We start from the raw sequence: 18,832 nt of genomic DNA on the forward strand, positions 1-18,832 counted from the left end.
AGAGGATGAATACAGTAAGTAAGGATTGTTTTAAATTGTGAATCATGAATAAATCTAATAACAATTACATACAATTTTATATATATAGTGCTATAGTAATTGACAACGATAGCTGCCTCAAGGTGCTTTAGATTGTAACAAAACTCCAACAGGTGACCCCTCTATGAGCAAGCACTTGGCGACAGTGGGAAAGAAAAACTTCCTTTTAACAGGAAGAAACCTCTGGCAAAACCAGGCTCAGGGAGGGACATCCACCTGCTTAACTGTTTAGGAATTGCAGCCATTTTTCTACATAGTTCCCCATTTCTGTGAATTACTCTAGGGTCTTTACCTTACAATATAAGGCACCTTGAGACAACTGTTGCTGTGATTTGGTGCTATATAAATAAAACTGAATTGAAATTTAAGTCAAACTTTTTTTGTCAGTTTTGGAACAGTGGCCTTCTTTGTTGGTTGGCTCCCTAACAGGCTTCAGCATTGATGGTTCCTGGGTTGTTCCTGAACATTTCCTCTCATCTCAGGGTGAGAGTTTGGTTCTTCTTACAGTGCTTGTCAAAGTGGTGACACATCAAAATAACTTGTACTTAATTTGGAATTGTCTGAACTGATGATCTTGGAATCAGCAGTTAATTAGAAATGGCTCTAGACCATTCCAGCTCGTGTAAATCTACCTTTTTAAATCTTCATGGAGTTCTTTGGGCTTGCCTATTGTTTTAAATATTGGTCAGTCCTGATCACTAATGACAAGTTATCGGGCGTTGGCCTTTTCAACTTAAAATTAATTATAAAACCTTCAACACCACTTATTAAAAAATGTAATTGGTAGTATATATATTTTGAAGCCTTTTAAAATAAAAGTTGAAACTTGTACACCCAATACTTGTTTTTAAGGTCATTGAAGCTCATTCAGCCATGGAAAAGGTTTAAGGGAATCATTATAAACCCCAAATTACCATGATATTCATGCCCATGATAAATGTGCGTAAACTTCTTACCACGACTCTAAATGTGAAAGCATGTCATTGTTGAGCCAACAGTATTATAATTCTGACAATCTAATTTAAAGTCTTACTGTAATTGAATCAAAACTATTAAAGACCATGTACCTCTTGAGCCAGTTCAAATTCTCTAACACAAAATGCAGAAATATCTCATATTTAAAAAAGCATATTGTGAGTTGCTGACTTTTACTTTACTGCCTACCATACTGTTACACTCTGGTTGACTGTGTGTGTGTGTGTGTGTGTGTGTGGACGGGTATTAACATCTTCATGGGGACCAAAAATTGGTAGTTTACTATACTTGTGGGGACAAACAGCCCTTGCGGGGACCAAAATCCCAGTCCCCACGAGTTTGAAGGCATTTTTGAGACTCAACATGTGGTTTTAGTGTCAGGGTTACAATTAGGTTATGGTTTAGGGGAAGGGTCAGGGTTAGGCATTCATTTTTGATGGTTAGGGTTAGGGTAAGCGGCTGGGGAAAGTATTATGTCAATGAGATGTCCCCACAAGGATATAAATACACACACGTGTGTGTGTGTGTGTTCTTTACAACATAAACGTGCTATTTAACCTTGCAGTTGTGATGGCAACAAAAAAGTAGTTTGACACTTAATACAACTTTGATACACAGCTAGATAGTGACTATACAATCACATACATATATTTATACATGTCTTGTGCCCTAACAGCCTCCATCCAGCACATGAAAAGAATCACATAGAGGCATTGAAGAGTGTTTTATTGTATGTCTAAGCACTTCTTCTTTTTCAGATCAGATATTGATATTGTGAGATGTGTTTGGCAAAACAAGGCTAGGTGTCTTTTCACATGATCCTTTTATAACTGTGTTACTTTTAACTTTTTTATTCTCAACAGCAGCTCCTCTGAAAGTCAGCTGTTCCTTTTAACAAGTGTTTATGCACAGGTACTCACTGCTCTCCCCGGTTATGATGAACACAATGGAGTTTATTATGAAACAAGCCTCTAACTGAATATCTATCCTGGGAGAGTATCTGCATGACAGAATGTCACTGGACTTGATGACGCACGTCTATGTTTACACTGCTTTGCTAATTTGACAAACTAAATAAGGGATTAAGCCCCTCTGGCTGTGTTGATGGCAGCAAGGGAACATGTCACCTAAGTGGTTGAGGGCGATCGTGGCTCAAGAGTTGGCAGTTCGTCTTGTAATCGGAAGGTTTCCGGTTCGAGTCTCGGTCGTTGTGTCCTTGGGCAAGACACTTCACCTACTGCCTACTGGTGTTGGCCAGAGGGGTTGATGGCGCGATATGGCAGCCTCGCTTCTGTCAGTCTGCCCCAGGGCAGCTGTGGCTACAACAGTAGCTTGCCTCTACCAGTGTGTGCAGTGTGTGAGAGTGAATGAATAGTGGAATTGTAAAGTGTTTTGAGGGTCTTGAAAAGCGCTATATAAATGCAATCCATTATTAAGTGTGAAAGTGTGGCTCATTTCTGAGTTTTTGAGTGGAGAACTGGAGTTGTCAGTTTTGTGATGTGACAACAACTTTGGAAATTAGTAGGCTATATTGTATCATAGGGTGTGACAATATACTGAAAGTAAATGAATAATTCATTAAAAGTATGCGTATGTGTAGTTAGGGTTATGGACACCTTCCAGTTTAGCTTTAATCTCTTTCAGTCACTACTTTCCTATAGCCTCACCGTATGTTTCTGTTGCTGTGGCAACTTGTCTAACTTCCCACAACAAACTAAGTCACTCACAGGGATGCAGCCAGGTTGCTGCTTGAGTCAAGCTCTTCCCTCCACCTTGACTCACAGATGGCTCTACAGTTGGTGCTCTGCTGTACTGTCATCATTTTTATGTGCAATTTAAGTACAGCACATATTGTTGACAGTTGTTTATACTAGTAAAAAAACAACAACTTTTTATTGATACCATTATTTCACATTTTCTATAGACTTTGAGATCTATATCTTTTATAAAAAATAAAAGAATCACTCAGTAACTCTTGTATTAAAAATCTGATATTGTGAGATGTGTTTGGCAGAACAAGGTATTGGAAAACTCTGTGTATCAAAGCTAGTTTTGCTTCGTACCCATCACTTAGAATAAATAATGTCAGTACCTTACAATAACCATTTGTAATTGTACAAAAATTGTTTAAAAAAAAATGTAACAATGTTTTTTTTAATGATTTTTTTAATGATTACACAACAGTATTAAGTCAATACTATTTTACCCAGTCAAGGTGTAATTCGGTATACACCAGCGGTCCCCATCCCCCAGGCCTCGGCCCGGTACCGGTCCGTGAGTCGTTTGGTACCGGGCCGCGAGAGTTGAGGCTCAGGTGTGAAATGTATAGTTTTCAGGGTTTTTATCGGTTTTTAGCGTTATTTTGTTATCGTTTTTATCGTTAACTCTGTTTTCCTGGGTCTTTTCACGTGTGTTATGAATAAATCTTCTTTTTTCGGTACCAGTACTAGTTTTATTTTGTATTTATCCGCGACACCTTAAAGGCCGGTCCGTGAAAATATTGTCGGGCATAAACCGGTCCGTGGCGCAAAAAAGGTTGGAGACCGCTGCTATACACTGTATACATTCTCTCTTCGCACTTCATGCTGCATAACCAGAGATTACACTATAGAAAGGAGACAGTGCTAAAATCCTCTTCCCACCAATGGCAGTAGCCAACAGGTCTAGTTTGGTTTTCTTGATTTATTTCTTTATTTTTGTTTGGGGGGTTGTTTGTTTGTTTTTTATTCCTCCAAATAATTCTTCATAATAAAATTGGACCATCAGGTCCTGCTCACCAAAAGGATCATAAAAGCAGGAAGCTTACAACACAAGAAACAGATCTTTCAGATAGGATGTGCTTACAATAAAACCTCCCCCAGCACCAGAGTGGCTGGAGAGGTGGTCAGAGACAAAGGAATGTCTTTGATCACACAGTTTGAAACAATGTAAAGATGGTAAGCATAAAAATTACACCATTTAACAATTCACTTTAACAAGGTTGTGTCCAGATTACAGTGCAGATGGCATTCTTAAGCTACCAAGCAGTATCCATTATACGAGGGTATCGCACAAACAGAAATACCTGCTAATTTTTGCCAAGCAACGGACCAATAAATGCATTAAAAGGTGCAAGCAGAGAGGTCTAATTCAGTCATTCAAATTAGCGGAGGTGAGGCCTAATGCAGTACATCTATCAATCAAAGTGTCCATGCCAGCCTGAAGTGGTCGGTAGTGAAACTGTAAATTTTAAAATACAACATTTTTAATCCAGTTGTTTTCATTTTATGCATTTTGCTACTTGCCATCCAACTTACCTCACCTGCAGTGTCTCTAAGCCCATCTTTTTAAGAACCACTTATTCTGATCCACACGATAACGTGAGTCTGTTGTTTACTACTCTGGAAAGGTCCTCACTTTAAAATTTACAGCACTAGTGGATACTGAGAGTGAATGTTGAGCCCAGTTAAAAGTATTTCTATTCAAATAGACAAGAGAACTGCATTCTTTAGGACACTGTTTGTTTCATCAAGGACGTACTTGGGGTTGAGATCCTTTAGATGATGAATGTGACCAAGTTAAAAACTTTTGCTCATGTACAGATTGCCACAAAACTGCCAGTCAGACTGTGATGAATACATTTTGCCAGGATAGGTATTTGAGTTGTGTGTGTGCATGTCACTTTTCACTTGACTTCTCTCTCAGTGGTATTGACAGCAGCGAGCGGAGATGGAGAGCTTAACATGTTTCTCAGAAAAAGCAGAAGAGAGGGAGCCATCACTCTTCTCTTCTCACCACACATCCCCTCCCTCCCTCCCCTCCCTCCCCCTCCTCACCCATGCTGCTCTCTTACGCTGAAGATGTAAGTGCCTTAGACAGATGTCTGCTGCTTCTTGTCTAAAACCCTCAACATGAGCTGCTGAGCTCGGCAAACTCTAATTAAGATCAATATTTCAATTTTTAGTAAAAGCGCACGAGATGGAGAGAAGACAGGGAGAGAAATCATCTGTCCATGGAGACTCGAAGAGACAAAAAGAAAGGTCAACTGTGATCCTTCATCGGGTGTGTGTTTGTGTGAGAGTGTGTGTTGGAGATTTGACAGAACTGGCTTGTGAGAAAGTGCTCAAGAGTTCTAAAAATCCTATTTATTTTTCTTCTGGGGTTTTGCTGTTTAGTTTAAGTTTCTATGCCCTGTTACTATAACAACATCATCACTGGATGGACCGACAGGTTGAGCTGTCAAAAAGGAAAGCTGCGTGGCTGTTCTTGTACGATTACAGGAACAAGCCAGATAGATCATGAGACATGGACAGAATATATGAATACACAACATATTAAAATATATTGCAATTGTATACATGTGTTTAGACAGACATGGAATCCTGAGCTACAGTAACACATGCACTGCAGCCTGAACAGTACGCTAACAGTACGCTAAAGGCGTGCCTAATCCAGTCAAACTGGACATTAAAAGTGAAATGTCACATACACATATGCACTGATATGACAACTGAGTGGTAAGCAAAAGTAATTGTACTTGTTTGTCATTTGTTGGGTTTAAAAAAGTGCTATATAAGAATCAGTCCATTTACTATATCCATAACATGAATTAGATTGGTGTTAGCTCTGGTGGGATGAGCAGAGATGTTGCTTGTTTCAACGCTATAAACTGTATAAAAGATGGAATCATGTAATCATTGTGACATCACACAATTTTTTGGCCTCTGCTGTGTTTGTTTTCTTGGAGACAGAATTAAGCATATTTAGATAAGAGGGTGGAGCTCTAATTACTAGCTAATGGTAGCAAACTTCAACCTCAAACTGGCAGATGGAGTGACTAACAGAGAGCAACTGGCACGCCTGTAAATCAAAGTATCTTTGCTTTTTATTGCAAATCCAAAATCAACTATTGTACATTTTTTATGAAGGGAGTAACTATGTATAGAGTCCAAAAATGTTTTTGTATCTTTTGTAACAAAGCTTCCATTTCCTTACATCAAAGTTAGTGAGATTTATCATTGTCATTTATCCTCATCCATCTGTACTGCTTATTCTTTTGGGGAAACCTGCAGTCAGATTAGACTGAAGACATCATTTGGAAGAGTGATGAACATTCATTCTACTCAAAATTCTGCATCCAGATGAACAGAATCAACTTTCTGGGATTTCTTTACCTGGATTATTGAGCATGCATGAACATGGCACAACCATTAACATGGTTCTGCTAGAGGTTTCTTCCTGTTAAAAGGCAGTTTTTCCTTCCCACTGTTGCCAAGCACTTGCTCATAGGGCATCATCTGAATGTTGGGATTTTCTCTGTATTATTGTAGGGTTTTTACCTTACAATAAAGCACATTCAGGCAACTGTTGTTGTGATTTGGGGCTATATAAAGATAACTTAATTGAATTGCATGCAGACAACATCTTGCTACAATCATTTGCTGGGATGCTGGGATGTCCATTCTTCCTAGGAACTCTTGTTTGGAAAAGTTGCCAGGATAAAAAGGTCATGGCAGCACAGCTTTACATTGCAAAGTTGCACCTGAACAAAATGCAAAAATCAAACCATAGCACAGCACATCCGCAAAAACACTTCATACCAGCACCGTGTCATACAGCAAACACGGTGGAGGAGGCTTGATGATTTAGGCTTGTTTTGCAGCCACCATATTTGGGCAACTTACAGTGATTTAATCGACTATGAACGCTTCTGCATACCAAAATACTCTAGAGTCAATTGTGAGGACATCTGTTCAGCAGCCAAAGCTTAGTTGAAACCATAACATGGAACAGAACACTGATCCCAAATACAGCGGCAAATCTGCAAAAGAAGGACCGAAAAAGAAAAGAGTGAATGTTTTGTAATCACTCAAAGTCCAAACTTCAGCCTGATTGAAATGCTGTGCTGTGACCTTTAGAGAGCTTTGCATAAATGAATGCCCACAAACCGCAATGAACTGAAGCAATGTTATAACGAAGATTGGGCCAAAATTCCTGCACAATGATGTGAGAGACTCATAAAGTCAAACAGAAAAAAATTACTTCAAGTTATTGTTGCTGAAGGTTTTCACAGTCACCTGTATCCGCCACCCAAAAAACGTCACTATAGAATTTAAGAAGTCGACTCACCAAAACAAAAGAAAACCAGACAAGATATGGTATGCTTGTTCTCTGTCACACAACTCTAATGAGTGTTTGGATTTGCCACAAGAGAAATGTTTCTTTTTGGTTGTTTTACTTTAAATATTAAAGTAGAAATTATAAATGAAGCAAGAGCAGAATTTTACTGTGTTTAGACAAAAGTAAACATAACTCAATATAAGAAAACTATATAAAGTATAAATATATAAAGTAAATTTCAACATCTTTTACCCCTTTAACTCTCAAATAATTTTACATTTTCTTAGGTATAATAATTAAACTTTAACAACAAAAAGCCAAAACTGATAAAAACAAATTACTTAAATAAATGCAGTTTGCTGGCACTGAACTCCCTCTGAAGTTGACACTCTGTCACCTTCATCTCTCCAACCAGCACCTCATCCTAATTTAGCTTTCCTTTCCTTGGTGTCTTTCCATTTTTCACACAATGCATTTCGCAAACTGAATGTTTCTGAATTTCTTCCACAGGAAAACTAGAGAGATTTCTCTTTTCCCAAAGTTTCTGTGATCATCGCCTATGGATTTCTTAGTGTGCTGAGTTCACTTGCTTGTTCGGACAGCAGCCATAAGAATGTGCATGCTGGTGGGAACAGTTGTGTTGTGTGATTTGGTCTTTCTACGAGTGTCTCTGGACTCAGTGATGGCATGGTGTCAAGTCTCGCACTGAGCTGAAATTCAGAGCAAAACAGATGTGTGTTACTAATTGTTGTTCTGCTTCTTTGAGACCTTTTCATCGCCGTGGGGAACAAACATGATTTCTATACATGCCAGGCCTTGGAAATGTGGCAAAACTTGCTGTCTAAAGTAAGCCCCCTATCAACGTCACTCTTAATGCTCATGCATGTGTGCGTGTGTGTCATATCCTTTCCTTGCACAATTAAATCTGATTCCTCTGCAGCGGCATTAGTGACAAAACCCCCAAAGGCCTCAGATAACCCTCAGCCACCTCCCGGAGCTGGTCTGGATGCTGGCTACCTTGGCTCAAAGTGATCCTCATAGATCCACCACCTTGCTGATGTCCATTTTGCTTAAATCGGTAGAACTGCACTTGCAGCGAAGTCCCAGTATGCAAAGACACAATGAAAACCCTGACTTCAAAAATTTATGTCTCAAGCCCTCGGCCGCAGACACTCCCCTTCCCCTGACAATGAATGGACACAGCAGATCTTCTTAAATGCGCTATTTCTATGCAGACTGCTTAGCTTGGCGTTTGAGGGCCAGCTCCTGCTTATTAGATTTTTTTTTAAACCCTCTAATAATGACTTAGCACACCTCAACTTGAAATACCTTGATATGATTTCCGTCCCTTCATCTCACACTCTTCTTTTCATCGTTGCCAGCAGATTTGAGGCAGAGGGGGCGCGTATTTCATGGCCGCTTCGGACTGGAAGTTAAGCTCAGCAGCTGTGCAAGGTTTTGCTTTTCACATCTGACCAAGTTAAACTTACTGCCACCTGTTTTTCACGCAGATCGGCACTTTCTCCCGCACATGTATCACTCAAGTGTCGGTGAGATGGTCCTCTGGGATGCGGCCACTGCTGAGGAGGCTAAGCGGGTCAGGTGCAGCGATGCTCCGTTTAAGTCCTATTCCCATGATGCTTATCGACATCTCATCCTGCTCAGCCTTGCTGTTATACCCCCGCCGAATTAATAATACAAAAAAAAGACTGATGCGTCCCAGATGGAGACGCGCGCAGGGTTTAATTATGCGTGGATCTGCGGAGATGAGCTGAGATGATGCAATTTGTGCTTAATTGCGAATGAAAATGGAGCCTGTCCAATCTTACTTAACCCCGCGCGCAGATACTCCGCGGCCTCCTCTTGGACCTGCGGAAACGCGGATTGATTTCCCTTTTTGGCAAAGGGGCGCGCGGCCTTAAATCGATCGGTGATTGATAGATTTAGATGTGTGTGGTGTGTCCGGGATCTGGAAATGGACAGTGGGTCTGATACATTCTTCTTATTGTTTTATGCGTTTGATGTGCGCTCCCACACTTAAACCTGGACTTTTTAAAAAAAAAAAAATTATTATTATTTTTCCAGTAGCAGTTTGAAATTCTCTCTTTGCTTTTTTTAAAAAAAAATTATTTGTACTACTACTTAATCCATAGTATAGCTGGATTTCTCCTGCTTGTCCTTTCTTTTACTACCTTTTTTAAGAACTATGTTGTTCCACGTGGCCCATATTTTTTTTTTTTTTTTTTACCGGGTATATTCCCGGTCTTAAGGCAGTTCGTGAAATAGTCACGAATTGTAATCGATTCGTACTGGATTTATGAACTCCGTAAAAGTACTGGCTGTCAAATTCTATAAAAGATGATGCAGTGATCCCGGGGAAACAGTAACACACACACCTTCTTACATTCATGAAGCTCAAATGTAAAAAGTGTAAAACGGGTATCATTACAGGAGCTCCCCACCTATAAGGGGGTGAAACAGACCTCCATAAAGTTGCTGCATGTTTGCAGGATGTTGATATCAGAAATGAAAGAGGTGGAGGTCGTTCGCCTTGCTGGGACTCTCAGCAGCCTCTTTACATGACAGACCGCTTCGCTCACAAGTCTTTCTCCTTTCTGAGTAAACATGTTTCCCTCCGAGAAACTCCGGTAGTTCTCTTCTTACTCCGTGCGCTCTTCCGTGCAGTAGCGTTTGCTCGGTCACTAGAGGGGGGGATCTGCTGCACCTGTTCTCCCCTTCGTGTCCCCCCCACCCCACCCACCGCCCTTCGGCTGCTTTCGGCTATCCTCGGCCGGCCGCTGCTAGACAATTGGGAGGCTCTTCCCTTATAGGAGAATGCAAATGCGCGGCTGCCAGCTCCTCCTCATTGGCCCGTCGCACCTCCGTGTGGGAGGGTCGTGGGGGCCACGCTGTCTTTATAAGTGCAGAGTGCCTTCCAGCGCCTCAGTTACACTGCGTTGTTGCTGTGAGGAGCTCTGTGAGGGCCGTCAGACACAAAACAGCTGGAATTTATCACCTTTGTATAAAATTCCACAAGAAAGGTCAACAGTGCGACCCAGCGAGAGAGAGAGAGGAGGGGGGGCAGCACCGAGGGGACCGAGCCTGTAAGTAGGCTGTTTAAATTCATAAATGGACTGACCACAAGAACCAGGGACAAGCCTCCTCCTGTCCCTGCAAGTAAGAGAACTGTTTGCAACTTCATCTGAACCCCACGGGCTCTGTAACCATCCGCACGCGTGCCATACCGGTTTGTGGATTCCTGGGACTTTTTGGTAAATCTTTATTTTTATTTTTTTTTATTTATTTATTTTTTACACGCAACCCCGAGCAGCTCCCAGCGCCACTCTGCTAGATGTGACTGTATGAGAAAAAACTTTAAGTCCGGACCATGCTGCAGTGACTCGAGCCAGCAGCCTATAGGAGCTCGCGATCAACTTGTAAACAGCGGGAGGCGCGGAGGGATGCTTGGAAAATATTTCTAACACGGCCGGAGAGCGGAGGAGAAGAGATCTGTTCCTGTCACTCGATCGAGCAGAACCGAGGACTGTAAATCATAGGGAGGCAAGTGGGCTGCAGAGGTGAAGCGAGGACAGGACAGGTTGGTGGTTCCAAATTCACTGGGCTCGAGTTTCAAGCACCCCGGGGGGGCTCCTGGTATTAAAGTGTGCATTTGACCTGGGATAAGTTGTCAACAAGAGCAGGGAGCGGAGGCGAACTGGCAGGTGTACAAGTTCATTTACATGCAGAGGTATATTCACGCCACTATATATAGAAGTTACTTAGGGACAAACAACCTTAATAAGTTTTGTACCCGCTTGCTGGCCCTGCAGTAGCCCCACGCACCGGGCGTGTGCGTGTGTCTATTTATACACCATACAACCTTTTATCCCTCTCCACAATCTGTATCCGAGAGGACTGCCCGCTGTCGGTTTGGCTGTGAGGGCAGGAGTCGTCGCATGGACTGACATGGCCACCGACCTCGCCATGAGCGCAGAGCTGCCCAACAGCCCTCTGGCCATCGAGTATGTCAACGACTTTGACCTGATGAAGTTCGAGGTCAAGAAGGAGCCGCCGGAGGCCGACCGCTACTGCCACCGCCTCCCGTCCGGCTCCCTCTCCTCCACCCCGATTAGCACCCCCTGTTCCTCCGTGCCTTCTTCGCCCAGCTTCTGCGCCCCGAGCCCGGGCGCGCAGCCGAACCAGGGCCTCGCCAGCGGCGTCAGCAGCAACGGCAGCAGCAACAACAGCGGCGGGAACAACAATCACAGCACCGGGGGGAAGCCCCAGCTGGAGGACCTGTACTGGATCCCCAGCTACCAGCACCATATCAACCCGGAGGCGCTCAACCTGACGCCGGAGGACGCGGTGGAGGCCCTCATCGGCAACGCGCACCACCACCACCACCACCAGACCTACGAGGGTTTCCGCGGGCAGCAGTACGTTGGCGAGGACCTCTCCGCGGCCTCGGCGGCCCACCATCACCAAGCGCATCATCACCACCACCACCACCACCACGGCCACCACGCCCGCCTCGAAGATCGCTTCTCGGACGAGCAGTTGGTCAGCATGACAGTGCGAGAGCTGAACCGGCAGCTCCGAGGCTTCAGCAAGGAGGAGGTGATCCGCCTGAAGCAGAAGAGGCGCACGCTCAAGAACCGCGGCTACGCGCAGTCCTGCCGCTTCAAGCGCGTGCAGCAGAGGCACATGCTGGAGACCGAAAAGTGCACCCTGCAGAACCAGGTGGAACAGCTGAAGCAGGACGTGGCGCGCCTGGTCAAGGAGAGGGATCTATACAAGGAGAAGTACGAGAAGCTGGCCAGCCGGACCTACAATGCCGGTGGACCCGCGAACACGAGAGATTCGTCCGGGAAACAAGCTAACGCCGAGTTCTTCATGTGAGAGGGACTGCTGACCTGTAGCGCCTCACGCAGACATTCATTCACGTTTGTTCTTCATTTCTATTTTGTTTACACTTTTTTCCTCCACTCACAAGACTTAAGCAGTAGCCGTGCACGGACGCGATTTTCAGTCTTAAACATGTTTAGGCGAAACTTCTGTAAGAATGCCGCAGCCTGTCAGGTGGGCACTTGGGATCACTGTTAGCCTGTAGACTTTTATTTGTGTATCCTCCGGTGCAGCAGAAGCTAATCACGAGTCTTACTGAACTAATATGACACGTGACTGTCTTAACTCAGAGAGAGCAGCGGGGTTGGTCTTAAAAACGAGGCAAATGTGTTCTGTTTAAAGGGGGAAAAGTCTGAATGAACTGAAAAGAAGAAGCAATACACCACCGGCGAAGAAAGACTGTTTATGAGCCTGTAATGCAGAGACTTTTCAATAATGCAAGTCTAATAATCCCCCATCCCAACTCCCCCCATCCCCATTTGCAACCCTGCATGCAGGACATGTATGGTAACCTCTCCCCGAATCTTCCACGTGTATGGAAAGCATGGCCCACGGTTCGCATCTCCTGTTCCTCCTCTTTCTCTGCCATCAGTAAGGCCTGGGTATGCGGAAAAATAAAAAGCCAATGACCCCCTCTTCCATCCTACACCCCGAGAGGTACAAGGAGAGAAAAAAATGGAGAACAATCTGCTGTAGTGCGTAAAAACTGGATGCGTCTTTAACTGCTATTTTCAATCAATTTTTCTATTGTTTTAAAAAAGAAAAAGAAAAAAAACATGACAAAAAGAGATTAACTGAGCCAGATTTTAGACTGTATTTATTTCCACCTGTACATACTGTGTAGAGAAAAGCAGTAACCTGTGTTATTTTACCCTCTCTCTCTTTCTCTCTTTTTAAAACAACAACTTGCTTTTTGTTGCTTGGATTCTTCGAAATGTCTTAAATACAAATGTTTGTATGTAACAGCATGCAAATCGTCTATGATATCCTCGTCCTCCTTCTACTGAACATGTGTAATGTTAAACTGCACTAAGAAGAGATCAAACTGGACATTTTGTTTTCTACTCATAGGACCTTTTGATCTGTTTAAAAATAAATTAAAAAAAAAATCCTGGATGTAAATTCTGTGAGGGGGAAACCCTCAGTTATTACATGGACTGCATTCGCTGCTAAAATTCTATGCACCAACCCGACGATTAAAAAAGACTTAGGGTTTCTTTTTTGTTTTTTTTTCTTTCCTTTTTTACGTTTAATATTGTAATCAAACGTCTTGCAGGGGCTGTGGGTTTAAACTGCAGTCTTAATGAGCGCTAATAGAAAAGTCTGATGGTAGAGCTTCCTGTTCTTGGAGTAACTCCATGCATTATTCTGTCAACAAGAAACCCCTGGTTCCTGCTGCATAGATATATGTGCAATATTGTGCAGAAGTGCCCGATGCACAGACTACCTGTTGGAGGGCGAACCGTGCAGGGAGAGAGACTGGAAGTGTTTGATCAGGATGTCAGGGGAAAACAACAACAAGCTGAAGAGAAAACTGAGAAAAATGTGATTCTTCCAATTTTGTATCTTTTTATGGGAACCAAAAAAGGGGAGATATAAAATACAAGTCGATTCTTGCGAATTATTAACAAATTAAGCATTTCCAGTATGTAGACAAACATCAGATTCTATTCACCTATCTTTCTTATTTTAATTAGATTTTTTTTGTCTTTTGTGTAAATCTCAAATTTTCTCATATTTACCGAAAGCAACAAGAGCTTCAAAAAATGTGAAGTTAAAGAACGCGGGGAATAAATGCAAACCAACTTCTGCACAGTGCTGTAAATTTATATCTGTACATATGATTTCTATATTTATTCAATGAACGTGTCCTGACTGTCAACAAGTGAAAACCATACAAAGTGGAACGTTGTTGAGAATCTTGTTTTCATAATGTTTAATAAAAAGTTCTGTCCCAAATCCGTGCCAGTGACTGCCGCTGCCATCATTCTCTAACAACAGCTTTTATTTCCTATAAGAAAAAAAGAGATTTATGAATTATTTATAAAACGGTCAGAAGTCTAGCAAGGTTTTATTTTTCTCAGGTCACAATGTCCGTGTTTGTAAAATAATAATGTTCGATTGCGGGTTATTAAATGTGTCCAAAGGCTCTAATTAGCGAAAGAGCAGCAAAAGAGCTGAACGATTTAATAACAATGTCGAAATATTTATAGCCGCTTAAACTATAATAAAAAAATGTTAGATAATTAAATATTGAACAATTAAATATTAAAAAATTAAATGGAAATTAAGAAAGAAAAAATAAATACAATAAATGATTTTTTAAATAAAAAAGAAATAAAGAGGAAAAACTCATAATATAAAAGCAAAGTTGGCACTATATTCGTGCTGGAACTATTATTATTATTATTATTATTATTATTATTATTACCTACTTATATTTTTAAGGGTAAAGTCGCAAACGTTTTACACAATTTCAGTCGTGTAACTTTTATGAATCGTTCCATAATTGCACTTCGGTGTTTTTCAGGAGCGCCGCTCTGCTCTGGTTTGTCCGATCACGCAGAGCCTTGTGGACGCAGAAAGCTGCTCTTATCTCCTGCATCAGGGTCCAGACTTCCAGATTCTTTGTGTGTGTGCGTGTGTGTGTGTGTGTGTGTGTGTGTGTGTGTGTGTGTGTGTGTGTGTGTGTGTGTGTGTGTGTGAGAGAGAGAGAGAGAGAGAGTGACTGGCTGAGAGAGGCCACCCTCTTCCTTTCCTCCGCTCTGCTGCACCGGCTCTGGTCGCCTGTCAGCGGGCCTAAGCGCTCCTGCTCAGCCGGTGACGGATGGATGAAGCCGGGGTCTCTGATCCTCGCCAACGACTCTTTCTCACTCACTGTGTTTTGAGCGCGTCCACAGGGCAGCTTTCCCAGATACCCGGGATGTCCACGACGTTTGTGTACGTTCATGCGTCTGCGCGTGCCTACGTTTGCGCGCGCCCTAAGCAGCATTAAATGGTCTTTTCTCCTCTCAGGGTGGAATCACCGTGGGTTTAGACACATGCCAGCCCGCGTTGGTGCTGATGCGACACGGCCGTCAGGCCCGCTGGGTATCGGCTCACTTCAAACACATATCATAACTCTCTCTCTCTCTCTCTCTCTGGTGTGTGTGTGTGTGTGTGTGTGTGTGTACACACAGTAAAGACCTGTAGATTGCTGGAGGCATAAAAAAATCGCCCATCTGGATCTGCAGCTTCATCTTTAAGCATTCGGTTGTGCCTGTTCGCATGGACGCACACTTTATGATTTATTGAATTTTATCATTAGGTGTGACACTTTGTCATTTTTGGATTTCAAACACCTAAAACAGTAAAAATCTAATAGCTTCACATTTCACTGTAGCTCATAACAGCACCTGAAAGAAATCGTTACCCAGTCGTTGTGTGTTTTTGTGCGTGAGTCAAACGACTGAACAGGGACATGGAGCGCTTCTTAGTTTTTCTTTCTGAAGAGTCTTACTGCTTAAAATCTATTTTCACTTGTTCCGTTCTTTGCAGCGCAGGACTTTAACCTTCCGTCATGAATAGAATTACGAGCATTCAACCTTCTTGCTCGCATTTTGTCGCACGCTCATACACTAACTTGTCAGTTCATTAGTTATTCTTAACAGTCATTTCTGCAAATTCCACCTGAACACGTGTTCTCACTGCTGTCATATACTGTGTACCTCATGTCAGAGTCCATCATTTCTCCGCTTCCCCAATTCAGAAACGAATTCATTTACAGTCTTTTTTTCAACTCTCACCGATCAGTTCAAACCCAGCGTTTCTCTTAACATCTTTCCTTTTTCGCTCCCTATCCTCTGCCACCTTTCAGCCTCTCCATCACTCTCCTCCTCCTTCCTGTTTTTGCTGAGTCAGGGAAAACAGGGAGCAGCGTGACAGCCGTCACCTCACCTAGAGTCAGAGTGTATTTTCTGCTTATAACACGCACACGCACACACACGTAGTGGGATTGTGGGGAGTGTGCAGAGGAATGAAGGCGTGCTTTCTCTGTGTGTGTGTATGAGGAAGAGAGAGATATCACCATGACTACTCAGTGGGCTTTTCTTTCCATACATCAAGGCACAGTCCATCTGAGCTGCATCTGAGAAACAAAGCGAGTGAATTGAGAGAGAGAGGGAGAGAGAGGTGCAGTGTGTCTCTGGCGTCTGGAGCTGCTCTGCTGCCGAGATTCAACACAGTCAGCGTCTCTTTGGCTCAGCTTACCTACAGTTATACAAACCACACACACACACACACACACACACACACACACACACACACACACACACACACACACACACACACACACACACACACACACACACACACCATAAACAGAAAGTCCAGACGAACACACTGAAAGCTGCAGCCTCCACCACCTTTACCTCATGGTGTTGTGGCCTGTGACACATCGTTTTCTTTTTCATTCTTTTATTAAACCTGGAAGAGACCTTGGACCTCAGTGCATCATCGCATACAGGCATTCTTGCTGTTCTTAGTGGACATTAAGTCTACCTTCTTATTACACACTCAAAGTGGCCCAAATCTGATTTGCTGCATGCATTGGCTGCATGTTTGGAGCATCGCTGCTTGCATGTCCATGAAAACTCCAGGTTAGATTTTCATAACTCAGGGATTTAATGTGTCTTCTTCCTCAATTTAAAAAGTCTTAAAATGTTAGAATATGTAGGATTTATTTCTCTTGTTTTTGTTGTCCTAATTAAAGAGTTTGGAGAAACCCTCAAAGCTATTTGGTTATTTGTCAAATTACCAAACTATGTAATAAAAATTTAAATGTGCATTTCTTCTGCTCAAGAAAGGTTGTTAGAGTTTCTTTGTTGAAGTCTTCAAAGTGTTGCCTTCACTTTCCAGGCATGAGGAGATACTGAGATTAATGTTCTTTGGAGCTGCAGAATTTGTTCCATATTGTTTACAGGAGCACGTTATCATTGTTATAAGATAGATTTTGATCACATTGCACAAACTGATGGCTCACAGATTTGATAACTGACACACTTAACTGACACACAGAAAACCTGCAGCCAGGTTGTGCTAAAGCATCGCAGGAATACACATAATGAAGCTGCAATGTGGTTTCTGCTGTTTCCACTGTACTTGCTGGCAGTTACGGGAAGAAAACAAGTCCACAGTTAGTGCATTTTTCATTGAGAATGAAAGGATGAGGATATACCATATTCTAATTTTGGTTGTTAAATCCTCACAAATAATACTGAATTCACAATATAAGAGATGCTGTGTAAAGCATAAATAGAAAAGAGACTGGAATAATTCTCCAGTTATAGGCCCAGACAGTCCAAAGACAACTTACCAAATGTTGAAACTGAGAAACTGAAGCATTATTGGAAGCATATAATTACAAATTTGATCCCAGGAGCATGTTTCAAAGAAGTAGAGCGAGGGTCAGCAAAAGGATGTTGTGTAAAACACTGTGTGGAGTGTGCTGCGGCTAATAAGATGATTTGGTAACAGGTCAGTAGCATGATAGCAACAAACAGGAACATCCCAAAGAGGCTGAGTATTCCACCCATTCATTTTCTTCTACTTAGGCAATAGGGGCGAGAGTCTGCCCCAGCAGGCATGCAGCTTGAAATACACACACAGACATGGGGAAGGCATGTAAAGGCCTTGATGTACGACAACAGTGCTACCACCAGACCATCGAGTCACCACTGTGAAGCTTGCCACTGTGTGTCCGTGTGTGTACAGTTCAGTGATTTAAGAGTAGAATTTGTGTGTTTCATTAAAAGAAAACAAAAAAAACACCCTCTTTACACAAAGAAAATGGTTCTCAGGAAACACTGTTTAGCATCCTGTAGTGAAAACCATCTATCCATTTGATGAATCGTTTATCCGATTCAGACACGAGTACCCTGCCCCCTGCCTCTGTCTCAGTTGTCACTGGGTGAGGGGTGGAGGAAAAACCCTGGACAGGTCGCCAGTCTGTCGCAGGGCTTTTCTGAAAAACCACAGTCAGTGAATACGGGTTGTCTCTGTGTCCACAAGTGCAAATTAAAACTTCACCCTGCGAAGAAATAAAGGAAGCAGAATAAACCAAATGCTGCCTCTCTGCATTTGCTGTCATCTCACAGCAAGTAGGTTCCTGGTTCGAACCCCAGCTGGGACTCTTCTGTGTAGAGTTTCCAGGTTCTCCCTGTGTGGCTTTCCTCCAGTTACTTCAGCTTCCTCCCACAGTCTAAAGATGTGTTAGCTTAACTTCTGATTCTAAATTAGTTGTAAATGTGGGGCAATAACCTATAGAAGAGCACAATGTATGGTTCAAATGTGGCTCGTAGCCCTTTGAGTTTGTAGGAGTACAAAAAGTGTTACAAGGTCATTACAATTCATTAACCCTTCATATTTGTGGAGGCCCCATTAATGCTGAAAGATATCTAGTAGCAATTCCCACAACTTAACCTCTTAGTTCTAACAGACAATTATTTCAATGCCCTTATCTAACTGAACAGAGTCATAGCTTTTAATGTTCACGGGACATGAAAACTGCCCGTGTACAGTCCCAGTGATTTTACAGTGATTTTAAAATAAGGTTCAAAATGCGGATTCCCTCTGAAAGTACTGCTGGTACTACCAGTTTCACAAATGGGCACCTCTACTGAGTACATGCATCAACACAATACCATGACTGGTTAACACTTTTCCATTTCGACTGTTAACTGGGTCTTTGCTTTTCAGTCATTGTGCTAGATCTCCTCCTTATATAACATTTCTGACTATACCTGACCTTGCCAGGTCTCTCTTGGAAATGAGATTT

General features: G+C 42.4%; 1 protein-coding gene across 1 annotated transcript; it reads left to right on the plus strand.

Moving 5' to 3' along the window:
- The first annotated feature begins 10,064 nt into the window (after positions 1-10,064).
- mafaa (MAF bZIP transcription factor Aa) lies at positions 10,065-13,982 on the plus strand. Its single transcript, XM_084910921.1, has one exon. It carries the CDS (start codon positions 11,080-11,082, stop codon positions 12,010-12,012), a length of 933 nt encoding a protein of 310 aa, XP_084767047.1. The 5' UTR covers positions 10,065-11,079; the 3' UTR covers positions 12,013-13,982.
- Positions 13,983-18,832: the final 4,850 nt, after the last annotated feature.

This window comes from Perissodus microlepis, chromosome 17 (genome assembly GCF_051167445.1).
Source record: "Perissodus microlepis isolate ML-2025 ecotype Zambia chromosome 17, ASM5116744v1, whole genome shotgun sequence".
Taxonomy (NCBI): Eukaryota; Metazoa; Chordata; class Actinopteri; order Cichliformes; family Cichlidae; genus Perissodus; species Perissodus microlepis.